The 27,299-nt window shown below is 36.2% G+C and overlaps 2 protein-coding genes across 4 annotated transcripts; both read left to right on the top strand.

Moving 5' to 3' along the window:
• The first annotated feature begins 155 nt into the window (after window positions 1-155).
• Window positions 156-17,698, top strand: LOC114161602 (polymeric immunoglobulin receptor). Of its 2 annotated transcripts, none has more exons than XM_028044968.1 (13): window positions 156-237; window positions 1,698-2,012; window positions 2,658-2,987; window positions 10,662-10,982; window positions 14,020-14,124; window positions 14,603-14,659; window positions 15,890-15,937; window positions 16,087-16,119; window positions 16,263-16,430; window positions 16,513-16,560; window positions 16,637-16,696; window positions 16,823-16,849; window positions 16,939-17,106. In XM_028044968.1, exons 1-13 carry the CDS (start codon window positions 180-182, stop codon window positions 16,995-16,997), a joined length of 1,629 nt encoding a protein of 542 aa, XP_027900769.1. In that variant the 5' UTR covers window positions 156-179; the 3' UTR covers window positions 16,998-17,106. The 2 variants fall into 2 exon arrangements, with proteins under 2 accessions (XP_027900769.1, XP_027900768.1); XM_028044967.1 differs by having other exon boundaries at window positions 157-237; window positions 16,820-16,849; window positions 16,939-17,698.
• A 1,053-nt stretch (window positions 17,699-18,751) lies between these two features.
• dhx40 (DEAH (Asp-Glu-Ala-His) box polypeptide 40) lies at window positions 18,752-27,192 on the top strand. 2 transcript variants are annotated; one of them, XM_028044965.1, is made up of 18 exons: window positions 18,752-18,960; window positions 20,484-20,879; window positions 21,552-21,697; window positions 21,779-21,898; window positions 21,979-22,215; window positions 22,298-22,364; window positions 22,860-22,991; window positions 23,087-23,186; window positions 23,945-24,031; window positions 24,123-24,305; window positions 24,388-24,468; window positions 24,546-24,703; window positions 24,916-25,030; window positions 25,110-25,218; window positions 25,607-25,701; window positions 25,818-25,887; window positions 25,985-26,213; window positions 26,993-27,192. In XM_028044965.1, exons 2-18 carry the CDS (start codon window positions 20,708-20,710, stop codon window positions 27,112-27,114), a joined length of 2,223 nt encoding a protein of 740 aa, XP_027900766.1. In that variant the 5' UTR covers window positions 18,752-18,960; window positions 20,484-20,707; the 3' UTR covers window positions 27,115-27,192. The 2 variants fall into 2 exon arrangements, with proteins under 2 accessions (XP_027900766.1, XP_027900767.1); XM_028044966.1 differs by having other exon boundaries at window positions 18,753-18,960; window positions 20,484-20,556.
• The last annotated feature ends 107 nt before the right edge of the window (window positions 27,193-27,299 follow it).

The following is a 27,299-nucleotide window of genomic DNA, read 5'->3' as shown; positions in this document are numbered from 1 at the left end:
ATCATTATCATGGTGTTCTCTAAAAAGCTTTAGACTACATGTAAAAATGGGTTGTAAGTCAGTGAAAGTATTTCCGTGAATTAAGCGTGGGCCAACTGTGGTGATCTTGTGGTTAACATTTGAGAGTATAAGCAGCCCAGCTGTGTTGCATGTATCTCACATTCACGAAGATACTGAGAATGTATTCAGACAGGTGGATTATTCTTTTAGCCCTGTGGCTTACATCTGCTTCCTCAAGTAAGTCATTTGTTAAGTTTAAATGTATTAGTAAAATTGCCATATGTACATTTAACATTTTAAAATATTTTATTAAATATACTTGCAAGCACAATATATCAAATGTTCCCAATGTTCTTGATGTTGTTATATTGAGCTCTGATTAATTACCAAAAAATTCTAAAAAATAAAATCTAAAAGTATTTGCAATAAATGTCAAATAATATATTTATCTTATACTGTATTATATTGCATTGCTATCAGTCTTAAAACATTAAATGTCTGTGAAGATATGACTGTGCTTTCTATTGTAAATGGTTATGCAATGAAAGGTTTACAGCGCCTTAAATATTCACACATGTGAAGTTCATATGTTTTCCCCATATGTTGCTTTGTGACCATTACATATCTGCTGCTTATCAGACATGAAGAAATCCTGCTTTAGTTTTATTGGCTGTGTCCGTTGTATTATTTGCCCACAGTTTTTCCACTACATCGGATCTTTTTAATTTATGTTTTCAGCTAATTTTCCAGTTTTCCACTTTTTCTTTCCCAGATAGATAATCTGGCTGACAAACCTAATTGTTAGAATTTCTTAGTTGCATGTATATTTATAAAAATAGTCCTCATGGGTCAGGTGAGAGTATACGACCTGACCCATCCGAGTTCATCTCAAACTCGGATACTATTTAGAACTTCTGGTTCACAGACCACAGAGTACGAAAGGTAGCTTGATATGATCTATATGCGACATAAACATAATAATGGGGAGATGGAAGTGTTAGATTCCAGTTTCACAAGCGAACTTCGCAAACTGCATTTACCAGCAGTGGTTGCGCTGGAGACATCACTGATAAGAAACTTCTTCCACTGAATCCTCACACCATCATGCATGGGCCTTTTACCTGTTTATGTTTTGGGTCCTCATCAACGCCACAAACATGACGTTCAAACCCAGAGACTTTGTTTGTATGTTTGTCACCATGCAGTGTGAGACTCAGTTCCACAATTACTTTGGGGAACTGAGTCCACAAGCCTCTCACAGCCTCTTCACATACCTATACCTTACAATTTTTTAACTTTATAGTTCACATTCCCAATGCATTACTGCATCTTAGGTTGTGGTAGCACTGTATTTTAAAAAATATATATATATATATATATATATAAAAAATCACTTATTTCTAACCCAATTTTAAAATGATCCCAATTCAAAAACAGTATTAAGAACAGACAGTGTGAATTAATGGGAACCTATCTTATTTTACTCCTATTTAGGTGGACAATTTATCAAGGATATCTGTAAACACATATTCTAATTTATTAAATATGAGTTTATTTGACAAACTGAAACTGATATTTAAGCAGGCTGTTCACCTGGAGCAAGCATTCTCAAACATGTATACTTCTAAAATTCTTGAGTTTATTATTATTTATTTCTTTGGGGGTTTTTTTTAATGAAACTGTTGCAATTCATTCAGGTCAAGGAGTCTGTAAGAAACAAAGAGTCAGCGCTCTACTTGGCTCTTCTGTGGTCTTGCCCTGCAACTTTTCATCAGATGACTCCAGCTGGGTTGAATGGACTCAGGAAGATGGACCAAATGTGGACCTGGTTCGTCTCTCATCTAAGGGACGCATTCTTTACCTGGACCCCAGATCTGGGCGAGTGAAAACCTTTCCCCTCCAGGCTTCAGAGAGGAAATACTCTATCATCATTGATGAGCTCCAAAACTCTGATATAGGTTCTTACTACTGCAGGAAGAGCAATGAATGCTTTGAAGTGAAGTTGTCCAAAGGTATGCTGTTTTCTCCATAAACTTTTTCTCAACATTTCATCCTCTTTCTTTTCTTGCTATAAAACAAAGACTAAAAACAGAGTGAAAATTGCTTTAAAAGAGAATCTAATACATACTGAAACAATAGTTAAAAATGCTTAGAAAATGATTTTAGCTTCAATGCATTGTCAAGCATTTTTTCGAAAAAAATGTTTGTATTCTTCTGCCAAATAAATATTTAGAGTAAATTTACAATGTTTTGTAGGACGCTGACTGAAAATTCAGTGTAAGTAATTTAAAAAGTTTATTTTTTTTCCAATATCACATTCTCAGAATTAATTATTTCAAGTCCAGGCTTAAAGTTTTTATGACATCAAACCCTCCAAAACAAACTTTTTCAATATGTGGCATCAGAATTGGACGTTCGTATCTAATTTTAAACAATCTTTTCACATGTAAAGATACTAACACAACAAATCTCCTGAATAATTATTAATATGGCTTAAAATAATTTAAAAGCTGTCTGACAAAAATGGTAAGTTTTAATTTAGTTTTAAAATATTTCTAGTTTTTTTTTTTTTCCTGTTTGGGTTAGGGGTCACAAAAAGAATTGCATGATGAGGATCTTTATTGCTTTTTTTTATGAAACTGTTGCAATTCATTCAGGTCAAGGAGTCTGTAAGACACAAAGAGTCAGCGCTCTACTTGGCTCTTCTGTGGTCTTGCCCTGCAACTTTTTATCAGACGACTCCAGCTGGGTTGAATGGACTCAGGCTAAGGAAGATGGACAAGATGTGGACCTGGTTCGTCTCTCATCTAAGGGACGCATTCTTTACCTGGACCCCAGATCTGGGCGAGTGAAAACCTTTCCCCTCCAGGCTTCAGAGAGGAAATACTCTATCATCATTGATGAGCTCCAAAACTCTGATATAGGTTCTTACTACTGCAGGAAGAGCAATGAATGCTTTGAAGTGAAGTTGAAGTTGAAATACAAAGGTATGCTGTTTTCTCCGTGAACTCTTTCTCAACATTTCATCCTCTTCCTTTTGTTACTATAAAACAAAGACTAAAAACAGAGTGAAAATTGCTTTAAAAGAGAATCTAATACATACTGAAACAATGTTTAAAAATGGTTAGAAAATTATTTTAGCTTCAATGGATTCTCAAGTATTTTTTTAAATAAAATGTTTGTGTTCTTCTGCCAAAGAAATATTTAGAGTAAATTTATAATGTTTTGTAGGACGCTGATAGAAAATTCAGTGTAAGTAATTTAAAAAAGTTTTTTTTTTTCCAATATCACATTCTCAGAATTAATTATTTCAAGTCCAGGCTTAAAGTTTTTATGACATCAAGCCTTCCAAAACAAACTTTTTCAATATGTGGCATCAGAATTGGATGTTCGTATCTAATTTTAAACAAGCTTTTCACATGTAAAGATAACCAACACAAGCAGTCTCCTGAATAATTAACATGGCTTAGAATAATTTAAAAGTTGTTTGACAAAAATCTTAAGTTTTAATCTAGTTTTAAATTATTTCTAGTTTTTTTTTTTTTTTTTTGTGTTTGGGTTAGCAGCCACAAAAAAAATTGCATGATGAGGATGTTCGTGAAAAATCTATCCATTATGCTCAAATTGTTTCTTCTATGCTCCTACATTGTTACTTTTTTATCAAATGACCTTAAGTGAGTGACCTGGGCTCACCTGGATGAAGTGGATCTGGTTCATCTATCATCTTGGGCATGTAAAATTCCTGGACTCCAGTAAAGGCCTTTCCAAAGAACAGGCCTCAGGCTGGCTCCATCATCACTGATGATCTAAAATACTCTGATCTGGCTAAATGAAGAATATTTATTTTGAAGTGGAGTCGTGTGAAGAAAGACAGTGTTATTGTTGTCTTTCAGTTTTTTTTACCTATACAAAACATTAGTCAGCTCAGATGTATGCAGCAATGTTTATACACCTTTAAAAAGCTAAAAACATGAAATAAGCTACTTTGTCCAATAAAAATCATCTTTATTAAAGATGCGGACGTTTCACTACTGAGATACGTTTTCATTGGAATGTCTGCTGTCCTTTTTCTGAGTGCTGTTGTCTACTTCATAAAATGTGAGTACCGGTTTGCCGCTCTCAAAATTAAAAGTTGAAAAAAAATAACAGGGGTTTTACTCTGCTGATGTCATGGATTAGCCTTTAAATATACTTTTCTATTATTTTTCAGGGTCCTGTAACAAGCACACACTGGACAGCACTGCCGATCCATCAGTAGAAATGTAACGGGTAATTTGAGATCAAATGGCCCCATTATCTGGTTACATTAGTCACTTAAGTTACACAATCTTCATGGTCGCCGTCTTCTTCTTATTGTTAGCTCCATCCTCTCCAATTCTTCTAGCTTTCAAAACTAAAAAACCTTCCCAAAATTATTAATTTTCCAAATGAAGTAATGCTAGCATATCTTCATGTGGTAAAAACATGTCATAAGGTAATGTAAATATGCTTATGCAAATTTACAATGCATTCTTGGAAAATCCTACATATTACTGTTAACTAAACAAAATTATCCTACCAGGAGTCTTAACTTAAAATGAAGGTTGCTGCTCTGGATTTGGTTGGAGTATTTTGTTTGATGGTTCCTCGCTTCACCTGTTGGATTCATTTTTGATGTAATATTTTGTAGTGCAGTTTTACATCCATAGGTTGTAATAGGAAAAGTGCAGTTAATACAAATACAGAGTTTAAAGATTATGTTTATTTGCATCAACTGTCTTCTCGAAACTATGCATTGCAGATTGTTTTACATGGTCAGAGATACATCTTTACATTTTTATTGTATCCAAAAATTTAATTAAAATTAAATCTATCTTCTTTAAGAACTGTAAGTGTTTGTTTTCTAAGTTCAGTGACCACATCCATGGTGTTTCTGTAAGATCTGAGCTTAGAATAGGTAGAATGTTTACAAGAAAGAAAGCTGGAAGCCAAAGAAATTGCTAACAGCTGTGTAAGCGTACCATGTACAAGTTGTACAAAAATGGGTCTATGCAATAGCTTGCGTAAAAACTAACAGTTAACTTAAACAAGTTAACTGAATGTTTGATACCATTTCATATTTACAGATCAGATAAAAAAAGGAGTCTGTCAGTAGTCTTTCAAAATTTCTTCATCCGAAATTGGTTAGGCATTTTTTTTACTTTATCAAGTTTACCTGTCAAGTTGTAAATGCGCTAAATATGTAAAAAAAAAAAAAAGGGGGATGCAGTGCTTCGCTACTAATTATCAACACCAGAACAACTAGAAATCCAGGTGAGACGATTACTTTTCAATAATCACAAAATAAACATCAAGCTTGTTTGATGTTTATTTCATTCAGACCATTCAGACAATGGTCTGAATGTTTTGTTTGGAAATTAATTTCATGGTTTTGCATGTAAGGCTGATACTTTAGTGGTGTTATTGTCAGTCAGTTCCCATGTCTGCAAATCTGCTTGTAGCATAGCCGACACGGAGAGGGAGAAAAAATAGAATACGAGTGGTTTGGAGTTTTTTACAATGGTTTTGCGGTATAATTTTTTCTATTGTTGTGGTGTGCTGCACTAAATTAATAATACCTGCATCTTCAGGTTTCATTTTCTTAACAGAATTGTTATGCAGTGGCAGCGTGGCTATGGATGACAAGTAAAAGAATAGTCTTTTTGCCCTCCCGCATTGTGCGCATGTGCAAAATCTCCAGATGCAAGTCAGACAGCAGGTTTTACTCAAATGAAAAGATTATAAGAGTAGCTCCGATGGTACAAATTACTGTAAGAGGTTTTTTTCAGGTGAAGAGCTGGGGATGTTACTGTCTGAGTTCTGAGGTCTTGGGGGAAGCCAAACCATCGAAAGGCAAAAGCAGAGATACTCAGGGTGATTCACACGTAGACAAATGAAGGAACTGGTCTTAAGGAGGACTCTCCTGTTGACCACAACCAAATATATAACAGACTGGAGGATCCCCGACTTTATACAACCTCCTGAAGATGAGACGATTATTTTAGATGTATCTGCTAATCAGTCAGAAACCAACCAGTAAGGAGAGCTATTTCCTCAAGAAAAAAATAAACAGGAAATAACGCCCCAAGATCACAACATCATAGTTCTCAACCTGTGGTTTACGTATACTGGTGCACTGCAATATTGCTTATTTGAAAGGTTTAAGCAAATTTACTCCCATGTAATAGTGAACCAACAAACAGTGCTGGCAGCTACTTATGCTGAGCTCCATCACCTTCGAGGTTAGATTTTAGCTCTGTGAAAGACATCCAACCAAACTCAACCATGTTTCAGTGCAGTTCACTTCAACATCCTGTAGGATTTGCTGATTAATGTCTTCAGTGACCAGGGTAACTGCTTCTAGCAAGACAAGCAAATAACAATGCATTTCTTTGCTCTTTATTTTATAGATTCTTTAGTACAGAGTGTGATTAATTTGAGAAATATGTTGCAGGATAGCCAAATACATAGTGTCTGTGTGAATTTGTTTGTGTTTTTCCCTTTAAATAATTTTAAGTTTTCTGTGCAAGGCAGCCATATCAGTTAGTAAAAAATGTCCCTGACTTTCCCACTGAGAATTCAAATTTCTAGGGACCTCGGTTGTTTTTCCAACTTTCAGCTTGAGAGTTACAACATTTAAAAAATCCTCAGTGGGAACACATACTACATGTCATGAAGTGTGGTGGAGGTGGTGAGGCAGAATGCAGCGGACTCCAGGTTGTAGAAAATTTAATGATTTGTGATTTAATGATGGAAACACAGATCCAAAATCCACAAACCAGGCAGCACAGCTGAGCGGAAGGCTAAGGCTCAATACTGGTAGCAACTGGTGAACGAATGGACAACTAGACATAAATGACAGACTGGTATGACACATACGACAAGGACCGAACAAGGAACACAGGTGGGGTTAAATACACAGAGGGTAATCACGGAACGAGACACACCTGGGAACAATCAAGAGGGTAGACAGGACAACACAGAGACTCAAGACACAGAAATCCAAACTAAAAAACACAGGAAAACTCAAAACAACTCAGAGAAGACCCAATCCTGACATTACAATTCATTCTTCAAATCAACAATTAAACAACAAAAGTTCCTCTAACTTTCTTTTTGTTTATGACATAATAGAGCAAAACAAAAAATCAATGCTTCGTTGTTTTAAAAGTCTGCAAAGATTGCGTTACTTGGAAATTCTTGTTACTAAAACAAATTGAGGAACAATATGCTGAATTACATGAAACTAAAATAATTATTTGGCAGTTTTGTGCACAGATTTGTAAAACTACTTTTCTCTGAGGAGGTGTGCCCACTCAAATTGAGCAATGGTTGTGAGGTATCTGCACATACCCAGGCCTCAGCCTCACATTGCATCAGAGGAAACTTTGGTTTGTTTTTAACTCGAATAACCACAACTCTGCTAACGTGAGACAAGAGGACGCAGCAGTGGAAAAAGAGATGCTATATTTAACTTTTAAGAAATGTGTGTTTAAAAGTTTTTTGTTTATTAACGGACTAACAAAGTGTTGCATAGCACCAATTGTTGTTCAGATAAACTGTTACAGTGAGGCATAAAGGACAGGAAAGTTGGCTAGAAATTGCCCTTCTCTCTCTTATTTGGAAGTCCCTTGCTCAGGAAATGTCAGCAAGCTTCAACAGGATGTGGAGGTAGCTTTTATCACGTTATGTCCTTTCTGCACTACCTGCTTGGTTTAAACAGTAAACCATAAAAATTTTAAAGCCGAACGTGATCACCATCAAGTTTGAAAAAGTTAAAGTTGCGGTGTTCAGTTGACTGCTGTACAAACTGAAACCCTGCAGGAGTATTTAGGTGACTAAGCGATGTAGCCGAGCTGTAGTGGTCTTGTGGTTTTGTCCCATGATGCACGGAGAAGTTAAAGCAGCCACGTCTTGCTGCTGTTAAACACTGTGTGAAATGGTGATAATGAAAGCAGACATGTGGATTCCCTTTTTTGCCCTCTGGGTGCTAAGTGTCTCTTCAAATGGTAAGTCCTTTGTTAAAATTAAACCGTGAGCAGAGTTGAGAAGTGTTAAAGTAGACGATCTATTTATAGCAATCATACTTTTATTGACTTTCAAGTTTTCCCTGAAATAACTCACATATTCACAGACAGCATGTCCAGTACTATGTTTGAACAGCAAACCTCAGGTCTTGGTTAAGAAATGTATACTCTTGGATTTATCTAACAAATTGGTACTTTCAATTGAAAGACCTTTTGCGTCACATTGAAATCACCCGTGTTACGTGAAATTGTTCAATTTAACACTAGTTGAGTGTGGGGGTTTCCACTGTTCAGTGTTAACGCCTTAAAAAGGTTTTCAGCACTTCATCATTTAAGTTTTAGTTTCGGTGAAATGATCATCTCTGAGTTATTTTAACAAGAAATAAGTACATTTGTATTTATCGCCAATTGCAGAGAGTCACTTAGTGCTCTTTAAATAACCAAATCAAAAATTTTCTCTCAAACATTAAAAAGGGCTTCTGAGGGAGAGGGGACGGATGAACGCTGTCAAAACTACTCTGACCTGACTGATTAAAAACTGCTTAAAAGTACACCACCATTTTTAAGGAGGAAATGGTTTTTGTAGTTAACAAAAAAGGAACTAAAAATATTTGGCTAAATGACTATAAAAAAATATCCACATTGATTGTTATCAAAGTAATATGAAGAATAGTAAAAGGAAAGGTGTTTTAATAAAGACAAGTCAAGTTAAAAAGCTACTTTAAGAAATAAATAAAAACAGAAGAAAACTCAGTTTGAACAATAAAGATTTAAAGTGTGGAGGGAAGAAACGAGAGTGTGCCTTGATGGGTCCAGAGAGCAGCAGGACAGTTCTCACCTCTGTCAATCGGCAACCACATTCTGCACCCACGCACTGCAGTTTTCTCTCATCCTATTTCCATTTCATGAAGAAGATATTTCAGACACTTCTGCTTAAAGAATTGCATCATGGAGCTAAAATCACATTAAAATACAAATCACTACAAGAGATTTTTCCTGCCAACAGCCATCACTAACTACAATAACTCTTTGAAGAATATGAATTAATATGAGTTATAATAATATTTAATTTGCCCCTGGGATCAATAGAGTTTTTTTAAATTTGAATCAGAATCTCACATGTTGGTTAAATGTCTAGATGTTGGTCTTTTTAAAAAAAAAGTCTTTTACTTATGAATTTGGAGATGTAGTTTGGCATATCAGGCTCAACCGATACAAGTGGTATAAAAGTACAGTCGGCACAATTTAAGCAATTAACATTTTCTTTTTCCTGTTTTTGAAACAACAGCTTATAAGTAATCTCCATCCCAACGTCTGACCCAATTGGAAATCAGACAACAAAAACAAAAAGAAAACATTCCCCTGATGGTTAGGCTGACACGTGTCCAGTGTGAAACAGCGTGTAGCAGACCTTGGAAAAAATCAAATAAAAAAATTTAAAAACACCAAAAATGCAAAAGTGGCAAATGGTAAAGCGGAAAAACCAGAAAACATCTGTTCAGACTTACTTCTTCCCAGGATGATGCAGCCAAAGCGGTTCAGATTCTGATTGGCTTTCAATGTTTGACCCTGTAGAGTCATGGTCTCCTCTGGGGTTGATGTAGCTCATAACGTCTCAGTCACATGTGTCAAACTCGCGGCCCGGCGGCCGGCCGTAGCTTTTTATGTGGCCCTCTAGACTCTAGTGGGTCACATAAAAAGAACCTTCAAAAAACAGTTGTGTGCTTATTTTTCTTTTTTAATCAGTCAAATCCAATCAGTTTTTATTTGTAAACTATCAAATTACATCTATCTAAAAATATGTTCGACATTATTTTATTATAAGAAGTACTCAGACAGCTATTGATTAATGTTTGAACATTTGGGTTTTCTCAGTAAATTCTGGCACAACTGTTCCTTTTAGGACATTTATGATCTAGATATGACCCAAAATAAAATGAGTTTGACACCCCTGACATAGGTGATATACAGTCATGGTCAGTAGATTAGAATTTTATTGATAAGTTAATGTATTTTGGTAACTACATTTACCAAGTGAAACATTATATAGATTAATAATTGTGTTGTGCACAATTTTTCACAACCTTTTTGTCAACTAATTATGATAATTTCCCACCAACACTAAAGAAAACACAATATTTATGATTAGATATTAGATAAGAACAATAAAAGAAACAGTACAGAAATTCGGACTACATGTAAAATATGTTTATTTTCAAAAGATACTTTTCATGTGAAAAATTTGCTTCTTTATTGAAACACACATTCTAATTTATTAAATATGAGTTTATTTGACAAACTGAAAATTGATATTTTAGCAGGCTGTTCACCTGGAGCAAATGTTTTCTAAGATGGACACTTCTAGAACTCAAATTGTAATTTGCAGGAATCGTGATGAAAAAACCTTTAGACAGCATGCTCTGAGTTTCCCTTAGAGAAAAAAGATCTTGGTGAAGAAATAATCCAAATTACTGTTATTCACAGAAAAAAGTGACACTTAACCAAACTCGTTAAACACATCAATCATTAAATCTACACTTTGATCTATATATCAGTTTATTATTTATAATTTATTTCTTTAGATCTGTTTTCATGAAACTGTTGCAATTCATTCAGGTCAAGGAGTCTGTAAGACACAAAGAGTCAGCGCTCTACTTGGCTCTTCTGTGGTCTTGCCCTGCAACTTTTCGTCAGATGACTCCAGCTGGGTTGAATGGACTCAGGAAGATGGACCAAATGTGGACCTGGTTCGTCTCTCATCTAAGGGACGCATTCTTTACCTGGACCCCAGATCTGGGCGAGTGAAAACCTTTCCCCTCCAGGCTTCAGAGAGGAAATACTCTATCATCATTGATGAGCTCCAAAACTCTGATATAGGTTCTTACTACTGCAGGAAGAGCAATGAATGCTTTGAAGTGAAGTTGTCCGAAGACAATGGTATGCTGTTTCTCTTGTGCCTTAAATTTATTCTTGTATCAAATCTTTTTATTTTCTAAATTAGTGAATCATTTATTTGAGCAGTGGAAAAGTACTGAAGCTTATGTTTATGTGCTGCTGTCTATTCAAGTAAGCATTTCTTGAACAAATCTTGCAGTAAAGTTTTTTATTAAACAAGGTTTTCCACATTTAGGTTTTTGTTTCAGTGAATTGATAACCTTTAAGCTATTCTAACAAAAAAAAATACTATTTATCTCCAAATGCAGAGAGTAGCTTAGCTGCCTTTAAAAAAACTAATCAAAATGTTTATTTAGTCTTGTGAAAATGGCTTCCGTGGGGAAGTGAGAGGAAAGATGACTGCCCAAACTACGATAGCCTGATTGATTAGAATTACCTAATGCATTATTAAAACCTAGAAGGAACTAAAAATATGTGGTTGAATGACTATTGAAAAAAAAATCTACATTGATTGTCGCCACAGTAATGTTTTTAATAGTAAAACAAAAAGATGTTTTTTAGTCTAAAGATACGTAATCTAAAGACAAGTCTCTCATCTAAGTCTGCCTTAAAATACACATCTTAATACACATTAAGCTTAAAGTGTGTGAGAAAAAAAGTGTTCTGATTGGTGCAGATAGCGCTAGCACAGTTCTCACCTCTGTCATTTGGAAAACCACTTTCTGCACCCATGTACTGCAGTTTTCTGTCATCTTACTTCCGTTTCATACCAATGAAGAAACCATTTAATACACTTTTGCTTAAAAAATTGTGTATTAACACATTTTCCTGAATTATGGAGCTGAATTTATGATTTATTATCAGAATATTAGAGCAGAACAATAAAAGAAACAATACAGAAATTTGGGCTTAATGAGAATGTTTATTTTAAAAGATATTTTTCATGTGAAATGCAAACCTTTTTCTTGAGACACACACACACACACGCCCCCCCATGCCTACACACACACACACATACACACACACACTCATATATATATATATATATATATATATATATATATACAGTACAGACCAAACGTTTGGACACACTTTCTCATTGAATTCAATGAGAAAGTGTGTCCAAACATTTGGTCTGTACTGTATATAAAATAAATAATAATAATATAATTTTTTTTTTCTTTTTTGTTTTTGTTGAGACTGATATTTGAGCAGGCTGCTGTCCTGTTTCTAGGATGACAAGATATATACTTCTTGAGCTCAGATTGTAATTTGCTGAAATCTTGTGATGTGATGAAGAAAACTGCTACTCCACATGCAAGCTCTGGGTGTCCTTTAAAGAAAAATGATCTTGGTGAAAGATTGTTTTTTCTGCCACTCATGTGCAGAAAAAGGAGACATTTACCCAAAGTCTTGTTAAACACATCAATTATTAAGACTACATTTTGATTTACACATAAGTTTATTATTAATTTTTTTGCATTTTTTTAATGAAACTGTCCTTCATTCTCATTCACATGCAGGATGTTTTAAAACTCAAGAAATCAGATCTCCACTTGGCTCTTCTGTGGTCTTGCCCTGCAACTTTTCATCAAATGATTCCAGCTGGGTTGAATGGACTCAGGCTAAGGAAGATGGACAAAATGTGGACCTGGTTCGTCTCTCATCTAAGGGACGCATTCTTTACCTGGACCCCAGATCTGGGCGAGTGAAAACCTTTCCCATCCAGGCTTCAAAGAGGAATTACTCTATCATCATTGATGAGCTCCAAAACTCTGATATAGGTTCTTACTACTGCAGGAAGAGCAATGAATGCTTTGAAGTTGAAGTGACAGGTATGCTGTTTCATTTCAGCCTTGACTTTTATTTGATATTGTTTACACATTGGGGTTTCACAACTGTCATAACATCAAACCAATATCTAAGAACTGGAGGTTTAAAGAATCAAAATATTCTGGCTTTTTCATTTTTGAATGGGCTATTAAATTGGTTTAATTGAGCAGTGGAAAAGTATTTTAAGCTTATGTTTATTATTGTGTTTTTCTTTCTGTCTATTGAGGAGAACATTTCTCTGAAGAATCGTGTAATAAAGATTTTAGAAAAACATCAGAAGTCCCTGCAATACTTGGCTCTTTTGTGGTCGTACCATTCTCCTTCACGTGACCGCCGTTAAATCGGCCGTCCAGGCTCGCATTAGTGAAGGAAAAATTGTCAATCTATCCATGGGCAGACTTGTTCATTTTCTAAATCCCAAATCTAATCGAGTCAAAGCCTTTCCTAACCAGGTCTTAGAGAAAAGCTATTCTATTGTCATTGTTTTGCTAAAAGAAACTTAGAACTGTTGTACTTAGCAGTATCAATCAATGTTGGCACTGTTTACTTTCTTGATTTTGTTGCATGTAATCTTGTGTGTTGGCTTTAAAATGTTGCCTTTGTTTTTCTTAATATTTTGCATGTACTTTCTTATATTAACACATGTTTTAAGAGATTTGGATGTTATTCATGGTAAAGATTTATCTAGTGTGTTTCCAGGAAAATAGGTGGACCTACATATATGTGTTATATATATATTTTTTTCTTTTTTACTAGAAATGAAACAACCATAGTTTAATACTCTTCATCTGTTGCTATTGATTTAAAAGGATTAATCAGGGGGCTGTGGTTTTGTTTGGCAGGGAGACCAGTAATGATGTTTGGCCTGTTGAGTTTATGTAGCAGCTCTGCCTTTGTGTGATTGTCAGCTTCATTCTGAGTTCTCCTCCTACAGTAGTATCTGAGCTCTCTGCAGGTGAATGCTGACAGATTTGACCTGTTGTACTTAGCAGTACAACGGGGAAAAACGTAGTCCCCTATTGTAGTGCTGCAAACAGGGGACTAATTATTTTTGAGTGGAGTTCCTTGTAAGAAAATTATAGCCCTCTTGTTTCTTAGTTTTGTCAATACAGCCTTTGCAAAGACTCACATTATCTTCCTTTCTATGGTTGCAGACCTCAATGGTTAAACATAAAAAAGAGGCCAATTGAATGAGCTATTGTTTCCTGTAAACCCATCTTTATAAAAACCACATCTTGCTGTGCAGGTGAGAGGAGCTCAAAGATGTATCTTCTGATCTCCATCTGTACTGGTGCAGCTGCCTTGATCCTCGTCAGCCTTTTGGGCTACTTCTGCTGTTTGAAATGCATTTGTGAGTATTAGCCTGCTTGTCACTCCATGAATGTAACATAGAGTTACTTTCTATGTTACTCTATTTATTACTCTATTTTATTACTGTTTGCCACAGTAATAAAACTTCAAACTTGATCGTGGTACAAGGAAAATACTCTATACTCTTCACCATTTTCAGTAACATTTCTGAATGCACACCATTCTTCTTGTTAGAAAGAAAAAATATGAACAATATGACAATGTTTGTTAGTAAACTGTAAAACTTGCTGCAGCTTGAGAGAGGCTTAGTGGCTACTGCTGGAAGAAGTGTGACTATTTGGGCAAATGTGAATGGGTCAGTTAGTATTTATTTTGAAGCATATGTACATATAATTATTGGTTATATGTACATTAAATTATTATTTTTGATAACCCTAATAACTACAGTTTCTGTCATTTCAATTCTTAGAATGAAAAATAAATATTGGATATTTAACACATTACTTTTTACTTTTCAGGCCTTTCCAACAAAAATGTGACTGATGGTGTGATCATGACAGTCAGTGGAACTGCAGGTATGTATGTTGTAAGATCACAACAAGTATAATCCAAAGAAACTTAAAGATTCTGCTTAGTGTTTTAAAGTGTTAAGATACATGAAGTTAAAAAAATTATTCTGATTTTCTTCAATATTAATTTTATGAACTTTCTGTTTTGAATTAATACACGACTGCAATAGCAAAAAATATAAGATGCTTTAGTGAAGCAAATAAATATTAAGCATATATAATGCACTTGAATCAGAACAAGTATTTTCATCCATCAAGGCAATCTGGTGGTGTATATATATATATATATATATATATATATATATATATGGTATATACTGTATATATATATATAATAGCTTTCTGTTTCTATGGCAAAGACATGAGACACTGTTTATGATTTGGTGCTGCAATCATTTACAGATCCATCTTTAAAAAAGTTAAAAGAAAATTTATTTTAGTTTTAAAAATAAACAGATAATAATAACTATTATTTTGTGGCCTAGAGGTACTTTACACTTGACAATTTGGCCTCGTATTTCACGACTTTGTTGCACGAGATAATTTTCTCCTGCAAGCTTGGGAAGGTAAAATAGTAAATAGTTTTCTAATAGGAACCACAAGGTTCATAAAAACTATTAAAGAATGTAAAGGAAAAACTTTGTATTTCTTCAAAAAAAGAAAAGAAAAAGGAATCAATTAAGAACATATTTTGCACATGTAATGTAATGTTCATAGAATAAGAATTTTGTAATTTGTTTGGAGTGACAAATTCCAGAAGATCTACGATGTCTATTTTCAGTTACTAGTTGTGAGAGTCATGATATTTGTGTGCACATTTCAAACCTCGGTAGATATAGCCAAAGCTGCTCATCCATAGTATAGCTAATTTGAAAAAAAAGTTAAATGTTGCTATCTTTGAAATGTACTTCTTTCTCTTGGTCAAAAATATTATTTTATCAATCTAAATAAAGCTAAAAATTGGAGCCACAAATAGGCAATAAGGACCTTAGAATTGACTATCATAGGCTTTCCTATAATTACAATGGATGATCTTACCAGATTTATAACACCCAAATTGTTGGGAATGTAAATAGAAAAAAGAAGCTTTTCATTTTTTAAATTATTATTATTAAAATGAAAGGAGAGGTCCAGAATGTTTATCTTTTCCCTTTTTTCCCAGTTTTTGACGTTTTAAAACATTATGTTTATCTTCTAATAATATAAATTCCTCTGTGATATAATATGTTACTGCAGGTCCCAGTGCTCCACCACACGAAGGCGGCGTAAACGGACTTCCAACAGGTAACATTGAACACAAACACATGGTGACCTTACATAATCTCTCTATCCATTCATTTGAATAGCAACTAACTAGAAATGGCAGTTTAGTTATGTCTTGAAAATACTGAGAAAGCACAAGCCTCACTATATCTGTGTGCTTCCCTTACCAGGAGGCAATAATCTTGACAATAATCTTGTTTATGGTGAGTTCACACATATCTCCTTCTTTCTTTATTCAGTTTCTAATTTATATATTTAGCCATATTGCTGAGAAAGCCTCTGCAGACGTTAGCAGGCTCCTACAACCTGAGCAACCAGGTGACAATGTTTTCCTTCTTTTTGTCAGAAAATGATGACCAGTACTTAAACCCATCCAGAAATCCAAGTGGCCAATCAGGAGCTGTGCAGCATGGGAATCAGCCTAATCAGAGTGGGATTGGAATTTATCCAAATCTGGATGAGTTCAAGTTTCAAAGAGCGGAAAGTCAGAGGACAAAGCAGAGATTTCATATAGGTGCTTTATTATTGTCACTTTTTATAGCATTAATGACCTCTGAATTAATCTGCGATGGAGTAAATGTCTCCTCTCTCTGCAGAGCTCTTCAGCAGGTTACGACAAGCCAGCATAAATCGCCATTTTTATGGTAATGCTAAAATGTGTAATCATATTTTCTCCTTTTGCTTCTGTCCGTTGAGTTACTTATCTGTTTTCCTTCACAGCGAACCAAGGAGAGATCCGTAGGCAGCAAGCCATGGCAGCACAAGCAGAGAATAATAGAGGTATCCAGGGATTCTAATAACATCGTATTTGATCATCAACATAATTACAATTCTGTATTGGTGTGAAAACACAATGCGGAACATGTTAGCTCATCTGTTTTTTGCATTTGTCTGGTTGCACAGCAGGGAAGGGCAGGAGGAAACCCACAGACTGTGAGTGTTGACTTCATCTGTGGATCATGTTAGTGATGAAATCATTATGTGCACTGATCTGCTCTCCCACTTTTTCCACTCCTCCTCAGCGTGTGAATACAAAAACCCCATTTACAACAGGAGCACAGACCAACTCAACCGACTCTAGACGATTCAGGAGTCGGCTTTTTTTTTTTATACTGATGGATATTTACTGATGATGTTGTTTTTAAGTCTTACTTCAATGTATTTTTCTGTATCTTGTTTCTTTAAAGCTTTTTAATAATAATAAAAATACATAAATCATGAATAAAAACTTGTTCTAAACTATATTTTTTTGTCTCATGAAAGAATGGAGGTGTAAAATAAGACATGGCTTTCAGATTAATGGCGTTTAGACACAGTGGTTGAAAGAAATCAAGGTTTATATTTTGTCCACCTAATTTTGAACAGGGTTATGTGAAAGGTTAAGAATGAAAAATCACAACCTGTCTAACACGAATATTTTGGTGAGAATGTAAATGAGTCTTTACAGTAAGTCACAACAAAGACTGTCTTGTTTAAATATTTGAAGCTTGTTGGCTTCTGTGTCAAATATAAAGTTCTTCCTGAAAGACCTGTAAGTTAAGTAGTTCGGTCGTAGCTTTGTTCTATTTGTAGCTACACCACATGGTGCAGCGTCATCTTGTCCCTGGCTGTTTTTCTAGAGGTACAAGAGGAATCTGAAGCAGCTGACCTCTGATAATCTTGGCTAGGCAACCCAAAACATGTAGAACACAATTTCATTACCAGATCACGGCTTTGTACTTTGCTATACAAAAGACTTTTCGTTCACGGTGGAAACGAGTCCAACACAGACTGTGCCTGTTATTCTATACAGTTTGTGGTATCGGCATAATTTAATTTAAAATAGCAAACATTTCAGTGAATGAGCCATGGAATATATTTACAAATAATATGATAATTAACTAAGTGCAAAAGAAAAGCACAGAGCTTTCCAACTTTGTAAGGTAGCAGCATTTCAATATACAGTACAGTACATATAAAGCTCTGAAAAAAAATTAAGAGGCCACTGCAAAATTATCAGTTCTCTGATTTTACTTTTTATAGGTATATGTTTGAGTAAAATGAACATTGTTCTTTTATTCTATGAACTACTGACAACATGTCTGCAAAATTCCAAGCAAGAATGTAGTATTTATTTGTAGAAAATGAGAAATGGTCACAATAATGAAAAGAATGCAGTGCTTTCAGACCGCAAATAACAAGTTCATATTCATTTAGAAACAATACTAATGTTTTAACTCTGAAAGAGTTCAGAAATAAATACTTGGTGGAATAACCATGAGGTTTTCGATGGGGTTCAGTACAGTGGTCTCTTAATTTTCTCCAGAGCCATATTAATATAAATAAATCTGCCATGGCTCTCCTGCTCCCCCTGGGGGCGCAGCTGGTGGCAAATGAACAGCGTACCCTTTTCAACAAGTGTGACTGTTAAATCTGAGCAGTCATTGCTCTTTTCATAAAAACTATTTCATGATTGTTTGCTTTTCTCCAGGCTTATAAGTAAACTGAGTATAGATTTACATACTGTATTCCAATCAAGCCAATTAAAACTGCTGCACTTTAATAGAAAATAATTTGCTTTAATTTGGTGTAAAGATACAATTCAGCACTTCTGTAGCTTTCAGACAATGAGAAGAAAATGCAGACTTGTATCTGCAGTCAGTTTGCTGTGGCAGAGATAAAAAATCTCTGACTTCCTGAAAAGGTCTGACTTAGATTTGTCAGCTGTACTCCCTCTGGTATATATAGTGACTTTTGTCTCCTGGGACCAATTAAAGTGAATGAGAACCACCTGCTCCACCTGTCACACAGAGCTTCAGCAACATCAACAAAAGAAGACAAAAAACACCCAATGAAGACCAACATCACAGACTTTATTTTGGTTGTATCGGTGTCTCTGTCACTGCTTTATCTGAAACATGAAGCTCACGCTACATCAGCGAAACATCGTCCAACGTTTCACATTACTGCCACCAACAATACACTGATTTGCCATGACAACTTCATGTCTGTGTACATATCAAAGGAGGATTTTTTACATTTTCCCTTCAGCATTTATGTGCTAGGTAAGTCAGACGCTTTGCATATACGGTGACACTTAGCCTTGAAGCGCTTGTGGTTTTTTATGCACTTGTTTGTGTCACACAGATGAACAAGGCAGATATCACCAGGCTGTTGCTGTAGCGCAGTGCTTCTCAATTCCAGTCCTCAGGCCCCCCTGCTCTGCATGTTTTAGCTGTACCCATATTTCAGAACAGCTGATCCAAATGATTGCATTACCTGTTCTGCAGCCATCAAGTGCAGAAGCCTGTTAATCACTCATAGATTCAATCCAGGTGTGTGGCAGCAGGGAAACACCTAAAACATGCAGGGCAGGGGGGCCTGAGGACCGGAATTGAGAAGCACTGCGAGCGAGATGTTGTCACTATTTCCTAGGAGAAACAAACTCCTTTGTCATCTTTACAGTAGCTTCCATTGGGTGTTTTGTGAAAAGACAAGTGAGCTTCTAACAAAACAATTTGCATTGACTTACATTAATTTGTCCTTCAGGAAATAATTTTATGGTTTTGTTTTTATTAATATAAATTTAACAGAAATCTGAGATTAGTTTCAAAGTGGTCATCATGGCACCTGCAGACAAAGGCCTACTGAAGATCATCCAGTCTATACATCAAATCTGCAACAGGAACATGGAAGGTGGAAAGTGCAGTAAATAGTGTTTGCTAGTGTTTCTTCTGTTTATCCTACAGGGAAGCATAAACAAAAAAGAATCCTACCGGTAACAGGAGAAAACTATCTCAGGTGGACCTCTTCTGTATCTGCTGTAAACATTCAGATGAGGAAGAACTAGTTTCTGTCCTGTTTGTTTCAATAGTCTCAGAAATTATTTAGTCACTGTTTCAAACTGGAAATAAAAATGCACCTTGTTCAGAGGAACCATCTATGGCATGTTATTATTCTTGATTCTGGCAGACTTGCAAAGCCTTGCAAAAGTATTTAAACCCCTAAGCCATTTTTACACATGTCACATCACATAGCGCAGCTCTAAAGTGGAAGAATGATGAAACACTAATTTTCTTGTACAAATATGTAAAAAACAGTTTGTATCTACTTTTACCCCCTTTTCTCTACCACTAAATAGAGTCTTTCAGAAACAGTTTAGCAAAATTCTTGCTAAAATGACTACACGTTCTAGATGGCTCAAATGACCTTAAACATTAGATTAAAATTTTCCTTTTAGATTTGCCCAAAGTTTATACAGATATCCAAGAGAGAATTTATGATTTAACTACATATAACATGTTGGCGTTTAGTTTAGCTTGAATTATTTACAAAGAATAATTACAACTTCTATTTGTGCAAAGTTTGTAGAGAATCCTTAAATGCAGTGACATTTGTGATTGTGTCTTTAGCAAGCACAATATGGTTACTTTCCTTAAAATTGCGACACAAACTTAAGTATGTTATTTATTGGTTAGCATGTTTGAATACACCTTGACGTCTTTAAGTTTTGTTCTAAAAATATGTTTTTTGTCTGGCGTGTGAATTAAATTTGGGCATTTTGGCTTATTGTATTTTATTTTGGTAGGTACTTCTATGTCATGTGATCCGAGAAGAACCAATGGCAGATTAGAATAGGTCGGTGTACGGAAGTGTTCGAGGTATCATCATGTCGTCGTTTCAATGCATGATTTAAAATGTTGGGAAGTTTTATTCCCCCTCGAAACGTATTCAGAAACTTTTACTTTGCTCGAGGAGCTTGAGGTCTATCCGTGTGTCTTAGTTTTTCTTCGGTAGTTAAAGTTCCCGGTTATGTCCAAACAAACGAGATGGACTCCAAAAGACTGCGAGCCGAAGCAGCTGCCAATATACCAGCACAAAAACAAGCTGATTCAGGCGGTCAGAAGCAGCACTTTCCTCATAGTGACCGGAGAGACTGGAAGCGGGAAAACCACACAGCTCCCTCAGTACCTGCATCAGGCAGGTAAGATGTCGCTGGAACAAATAAACTCTATTTTACTGTGTTGGAGAAACTCCGTCTTTGAGGATTCACTGCTCTAGTCTCCAATGTTGCGATCGGGGTCCTGCTCAGATAACCACTTGTTATGAGCAGCAGAACACCGTTTCTGAATGAACCCGTAAAACAGGCCACTGTCATCAGGATAATGCATCATTTAGCAAAGCTTAAATGAACTCCAACTAATGTTATGAATAGAAATTGTGAGTTCATTTTACTCTAGTGATTTTCACAGTCACCAAATCTAAAATGTGGAGAACGTTCCTGGGGTTTAGTGATTGGAACCACTGCTTTCAAGAATAAAACGATCATATGTGACAAGTGTTTGCATTTAGAGGATTAATGAAGCTTCCAAAATGAACAAATACAAGTCAAATATTTGTCTATAATAATAATATATTTTCTTTCCATAACTTAATGAGGAACTTTGTGTACGGAATAACGTGTTTGCTTGAGTCAAAAATACTCTAAAAAAAAAATTATTTTCTTTAAATTTTGTAATAGAACATCTCCAATGTTTGTGAAATGTGCTTATCTTAATAGCTATGTTTTTTGTTAGTTTTATCATCAACATTTTCTTCTTATTTTTCTTTTGTTTTTTAAGTTGTACTCTTTACTTTAATTTGTCTGTGTGAGTAGGTTTTTGTAAGGACGGTAAGATTGGCGTCACCCAGCCTCGTCGTGTGGCTGCCATCACCGTGGCTCAGAGGGTCGCTCAGGAGATGAAGTGCACTCTGGGCAGAGAGATTGGATACCAAGTGCGATTTGATGACTGCACATCACAAGTGAGTGATCACTGTTGTCCTACATGAAAAATTAACTGAATCATTTCTGTTCAGTATGACTAAACCAACTGTTTGTGGCAGGACACTGTGCTGAAATACATGACAGACGGATGTTTGCTCCGAGAAGTCCTGGCAGATCCGGTGCTTTCCCAGTACAGCGTTGTAATACTGGATGAAGTCCATGAACGCAGTCTGAATACGGTACGCTTACGTTACTATGCAGGTGTGCTTAGTCTCTTCCTCCCTCTGTTGTATCGAGCCGCTGCTTTTTCTCATTACAGGACATTCTTTTGGGTTTATTAAAAAAGGTTTTCTCTAACCCCCGTGAGGCCATGAAGGGACGATCCTTTCCCCTTAAAGTGGTGGTGATGTCCGCCACGTTGGAAACCGATAAACTTTCTTCTTTCTTCAACAATTGTCCGGTCTTTGAAATTCCTGGGAGGGTTTTCCCTGTGGCATCCATGTTTGGTACGGCTGTAGGTCCAAAAGATGTTGAAAGCACCTTTTATGTCAAAGAGGTATTGTGACTCGTTCATGTGTAGTTCCACATGTTGTTTTTTTTATTGTGGTTTTTATGGACTTTTGCATTTTGCTTTACAGGTGGTGAAAGTGGCCCTGGACGTGCACACCAGTGAAGAGGCTGGGGATATTCTGGTGTTTTTGACTGGTAAGTAGTGATAATTGTCATTATAGTAAGTCTCTTGAAAAAGTATTTTCTCACATTTTATTATGGTACTACCTCAACCTTCAAAATGTGGACAGGTTGTGCTAGAAGATCATTAATCAGTAGTGATTTTGGAAAAGATATAGAGATCCACGTCTGAGGTGGGAGAATCTTTTGACAGAAACTATTGTGCACTTACGGAAATATAGAAAGGGTCATGGAAAGAAATTAAGGTGAAGGTTAGTTTGCTGTTACCTACATACTCTGTAGGGCAGTGTACGTACATACACTTTTGTAGAAATGTGATTCTACAAACGTTCACTCAGACCTCACTTTTTAGATTTTTATTCATTCTCCCTGGTATTTTCTATTTACCTCACAATTCTGTGGAAATCAATCCTAATAAAAATCCCAATGAAATGTGCTGAGGTATTTGATTGTAATGTGACAAAATGTGAAAATTTGGTTTCTGTTCACTTTGTCCTCTGTGTATTACAGGCCAGTCAGAGATCGAGCATGCCTGTGACATGTTGTTCGAAAAAGCTGAAAATATAGACTATCGCTACGACGTGCAGGACCGGACCGTGGAGGGTCTTCTCATTTTACCTCTTTACGGATCCATGCCCACTGGTACGTCCCCTCAAGTAGCTTCCACACCTGTATGTTATCTGCGCTGATATAGACTTCACTGCAAGCTGTCGATGGCATTTTTGTTCTTGTTGCAGATCAGCAAAGGCAGATCTTTCAGGCTCCTCCTCCAGGAATCAGAAAGTGTGTGGTAGCAACAAACATTGCAGCAACATCCCTCACCATCAATGGTATTAAGTAAGTCGAGCTTGTCCTCCTGGAAGCGTGCCAAACAAATATGTGCCACAGGTTGAAACGTTTTTCTAAAATCTTACAATATATTTGCAAATCCCTATATTCCTTCCTGTTGTAATGTCTTTTTAGCGCAAGTTGCAGAGTAATAAGACATCTGACTGAATTAAACAACTCAGAAACACAGTTTTCATCTTAACTGCTTACATTTACCTCATGGTCTCACACTGAAGAGTTATAGAGAATTATAGAAAAAAGACAACTTTTAATTTGGGTACATCTCTTAAGATAGAATAGAAAAACACATTATGAAATAGTTGTTTCTTTACAGGTACAATCACAAGTCAAAACGCATTAGTCTGTTGGTAAGGTTTGTCTCTAAATTCTTTACCTCATTAACTTTAGTCGCTTTCCCTGCCGCTTGGAAGTAGGTCAAGTTTGCTAGGAACGTTAAGATTTTGGTTTTATATATATATTTTCAGTAGGACTGCAAAGTATATACTTAATGTACAATACTGGTGAGTTAACAGTAGAAGCACTGGAAGCTGCGTTTTGTGTTTTAAGTTATTCACTTTATTACTGACCTTTATTACAAATTATCAAAAATGTAAAAGTGGCACAGAACTGTTTTTTTTTTTTTTTTTTTTTTTTTTTTGAGGAAAGTGTTTTACTCTAGCCAGCACAAAACATGGTTGGAATACAGTTCCTTCAAATATAGCTCCTCTCTGACAGGTTTCCGTTTCTCCTTTCTTTATTTCATGTAGGTACATCGTAGACAGCGGCTTCGTGAAGCAGCTCAATCACAACTCCAGGGTGGGCATGGACGTGTTGGAGGTCGTGCCGATTTCAAAGTAAATCCTGATAGCAAACATTGCCTTGAGACAGATCTTGTCAATGAGGAAAGAGATTGAACTGGGTATTGTGTGAATTTTCTCTGAACAGGAGCGAGGCTCAACAGAGAGCGGGCCGAGCTGGGAGAACCTCAGCTGGGAAGTGCTTTCGAATCTATACCAAGGGATTCTGGGAGAAATGCATGCCGGAATACACGATTCCTGAAATTCAGAGGACGAGTCTGACCGCTGTGATCCTCACACTGAAATGTCTCGGTGTTCATGATGTTATCAGGTACACGGTTTGTTTTGTGTCTTTGATTCTCGGCCGCTTAAGGTTGATCAATTATTCAGTGAGAAATGTTGATTTATTCCAGGTTTCCTTATCTGGACTGTCCTGAGGAAAGGTTTATTCTTGAAGCGCTAAAACAGCTCTACCAGTTTGATGCAATAGACAGGTGAGTGTTGGAACACATCGATCCTCTGTTCTGCAGATCTCCCGGACGTTTTATGAGGCGTTGTCTTTCTGATGTAGGAGAGGCAGGGTGACGAAGCTCGGGGAGCTTATGGTGGAGTTCCCGCTGCACCCGGGTCTCACCAGGGCTCTGCTTAAAGCCGCCTCACTGGGCTGCCAGGACCTGCTGCTCCCTGTGGCGGCCATGCTGTCTGTGGAGAACATCTTCATCAGGCCAGGTCGGTGGCTGAAGCTTCTTATAATATGAAAACTTTCAGTGAAAAATAAAATATATCTTGGAGAACATGAGACGATAAGAAATGGTCTAAGGGAATAGTTAGTAATGCCACTGTTTCAGCCTTTGGAAAATTATGTGCAGGAGTATAAAATCAGGTGTTTAATAAAGGCATGAGATGTGTCTCTTATTGATCTCTCCTTTTTTCCTCTGTAGGTCAACCTGACAAGCAAAAAGAGGCAGCGAAGCAGCATAGAGAACTGGCTGCTAAAACCGGCAGCATGAACGATTTTGCCACTCTTCTTAGTGTGTTTAACGCCTGCAAATCCAGGTAAGGAAAGCATGTAGCAAGGTCCTGTGCAACTAAAATGTCTGGCCATGTTTTGTATTCACATTTCCCCTTTCTGCAGTGACAGGCCATCAGGCTGGTGCAAGGAGAACTGGATCCATTGGAGGGCGCTGAAGTCAGCTTTTAGTGTGGAGACTCAGCTGAGAGAGATCCTCCTCCGCCTCCAGCAGGTACAACATCCACATCCTACTTCTTCATGTGGGATGAAGAAGTAGGAACAAAGTGAACAAAATCAAAATATTGTGTTCACTCTTGCAAGGAAACAATAATAGCAGGAAAAACAAGAAAGTAAGTGTTGCATTATTGCATATCAAACCAGATGAGTAATTTGTCCTCTATTATTGATCATGCATTACAGTTTATACCAATTTTGGTTAATTTATGTTTACATAATTTTACTCTGCTTTTTTTCATTATTGTGTATACAGCTACAGACTTTTAGCAGAATTGTCAGCATTTTTACATGTACTATGTAAATATACATCTTTATAATCACATTACATTATAATCTAACTATCTCATACTTTTGAAAAACGTAACTTAAAACTTATTTTTCAGAGGAGAGATTTTCCTTTTGAAACTTTTGACGGGAATAAAAGTGAACTCTTCAGACGGTGCCTTTGCGCCGGATACTTCACCAATGTTGCCAGAAGGTATCACTAATATTAGCGAGATGGTGGGATTCACTACTCGCTTGTTAATCTCAAATAGAAAATATTGTTTAGATTTGTTTTAGTTGTGAATCAACCATATTGTTTTTCTTGAACAGGTCTGTTGGAAAAGTGTTTTGCACAATGGACGGCCACGGATCTATGGTTCACATCCATCCGTCATCATCAGTAAGCATTCTTTTTCTGTACTTCACTTTAAGACAGCAACAAAAATTAACGTTATTGTTAACATACTTGCCTAAGCGCTATTCGTTGTTGTTTTAAGTTGTTTGAGCAGGACGTCGAGCTGAACTGGGTCATCTTCCATGATGTGCTGGTGACCTCCAAGATGTACATCAGGACGGTGTGTCTTATTCGCTATGAGTGGGTTAAAGATTTATTACCCAAACTCCATGAAGTGGACGTGTATGAGCTGAGCAGTGTGGCAAGACAAGAAGTTACGGAAGACGAGATGGTGAAATGGGAGAGCAGAGAAGCGGCGAAAAGACAACAAGGTGTCCAAAGAATTAATTTAGATGTTTAGACAGTTGTGTTTTCTGTTTTATTTATTTTCTTCTAATCTGTGATTAAATATATTCATAAATTGACTAAAAACAAGATTAGAGAAGAAAATACCAAATTGTTTTGACTTTTTATGAAATTGTACTTGCTAATGTAAAACATGGAGAATTGTGTTTTTGTGCCCACATTCAACTCGGAATGCAAGCACTTTATTCCCCATATTATGCCATTCAGTGTAACAAACCGTAAACAAGAAGCCTTTTCTCTTGGCTCTATAACAGATTTGTGCAAAAAACAAAAATCTGTTGACAAGAAAATTTGGAACAGATTAAAACATTTTAAAGTAATGGCAATATATTAAGTGAATGTCTTAACAGCAATGATCAGATTTGAATAGTTTGAGTCCAAAAGCGGTGTAACAGTTTCTTTGTTCTGTGTTTGATATTGGGATACCGTTTGCTGAATGGCAGCAGCTCAGAGAGACACTTAGAAGTTAGAGCCACTGCAATGACTTATTCAGCTGCCCTCACTGTCCTCTGCAGGGCCCTCTTGTAGGATACAGATAAAGAGTCATATTTGCTTTAGTTCCCTCTTAAAGCACAGTCTCTGCTTGACCCCTTTCACAGTCCCCATGGTCTTCCTTGGTCAGGTGTGGCCAATAGATCTGTACTCTGAGGAATGGGATTGTGTAATTGTCCACTTGAAATCTTGTTTCAGTAACATGTTTTTGTCTGAAAAAGTAATTATGTATAATTAATGTGTCCTTCCACAGAGGCTTCTGCTGAAGATGTCATGAAGAAACTGGAGAAACGCAACAATGAGGCCACAGTCAGCGAGGCTCGAGCTCGCTACCTGCAAAGGAAGCAACAAAGACAGCAAAATAAAGCTCTCTGAGCGAAACAGCCTGTTTTTATTTGGTGTAATCTGCACTTTTTAAGCAATTTTTAATAAAAAAAATAAAATAAAACACTGCATCTGTATTTATTTCGCAAATACATAGAAAGGAAGAGAAATGGCAGCTCATGTTAAATATTAGATTGTTGAATTTTCTTTATATTATTTTTTTTTTTGACCCAGCC

This window comes from Xiphophorus couchianus, chromosome 18 (genome assembly GCF_001444195.1).
Source record: "Xiphophorus couchianus chromosome 18, X_couchianus-1.0, whole genome shotgun sequence".
NCBI lineage: Eukaryota > Metazoa > Chordata > Actinopteri > Cyprinodontiformes > Poeciliidae > Xiphophorus > Xiphophorus couchianus.
Note: the sequence above shows the minus strand (reverse complement) of the source record. Positions and strands in the feature narration are given on the sequence as shown.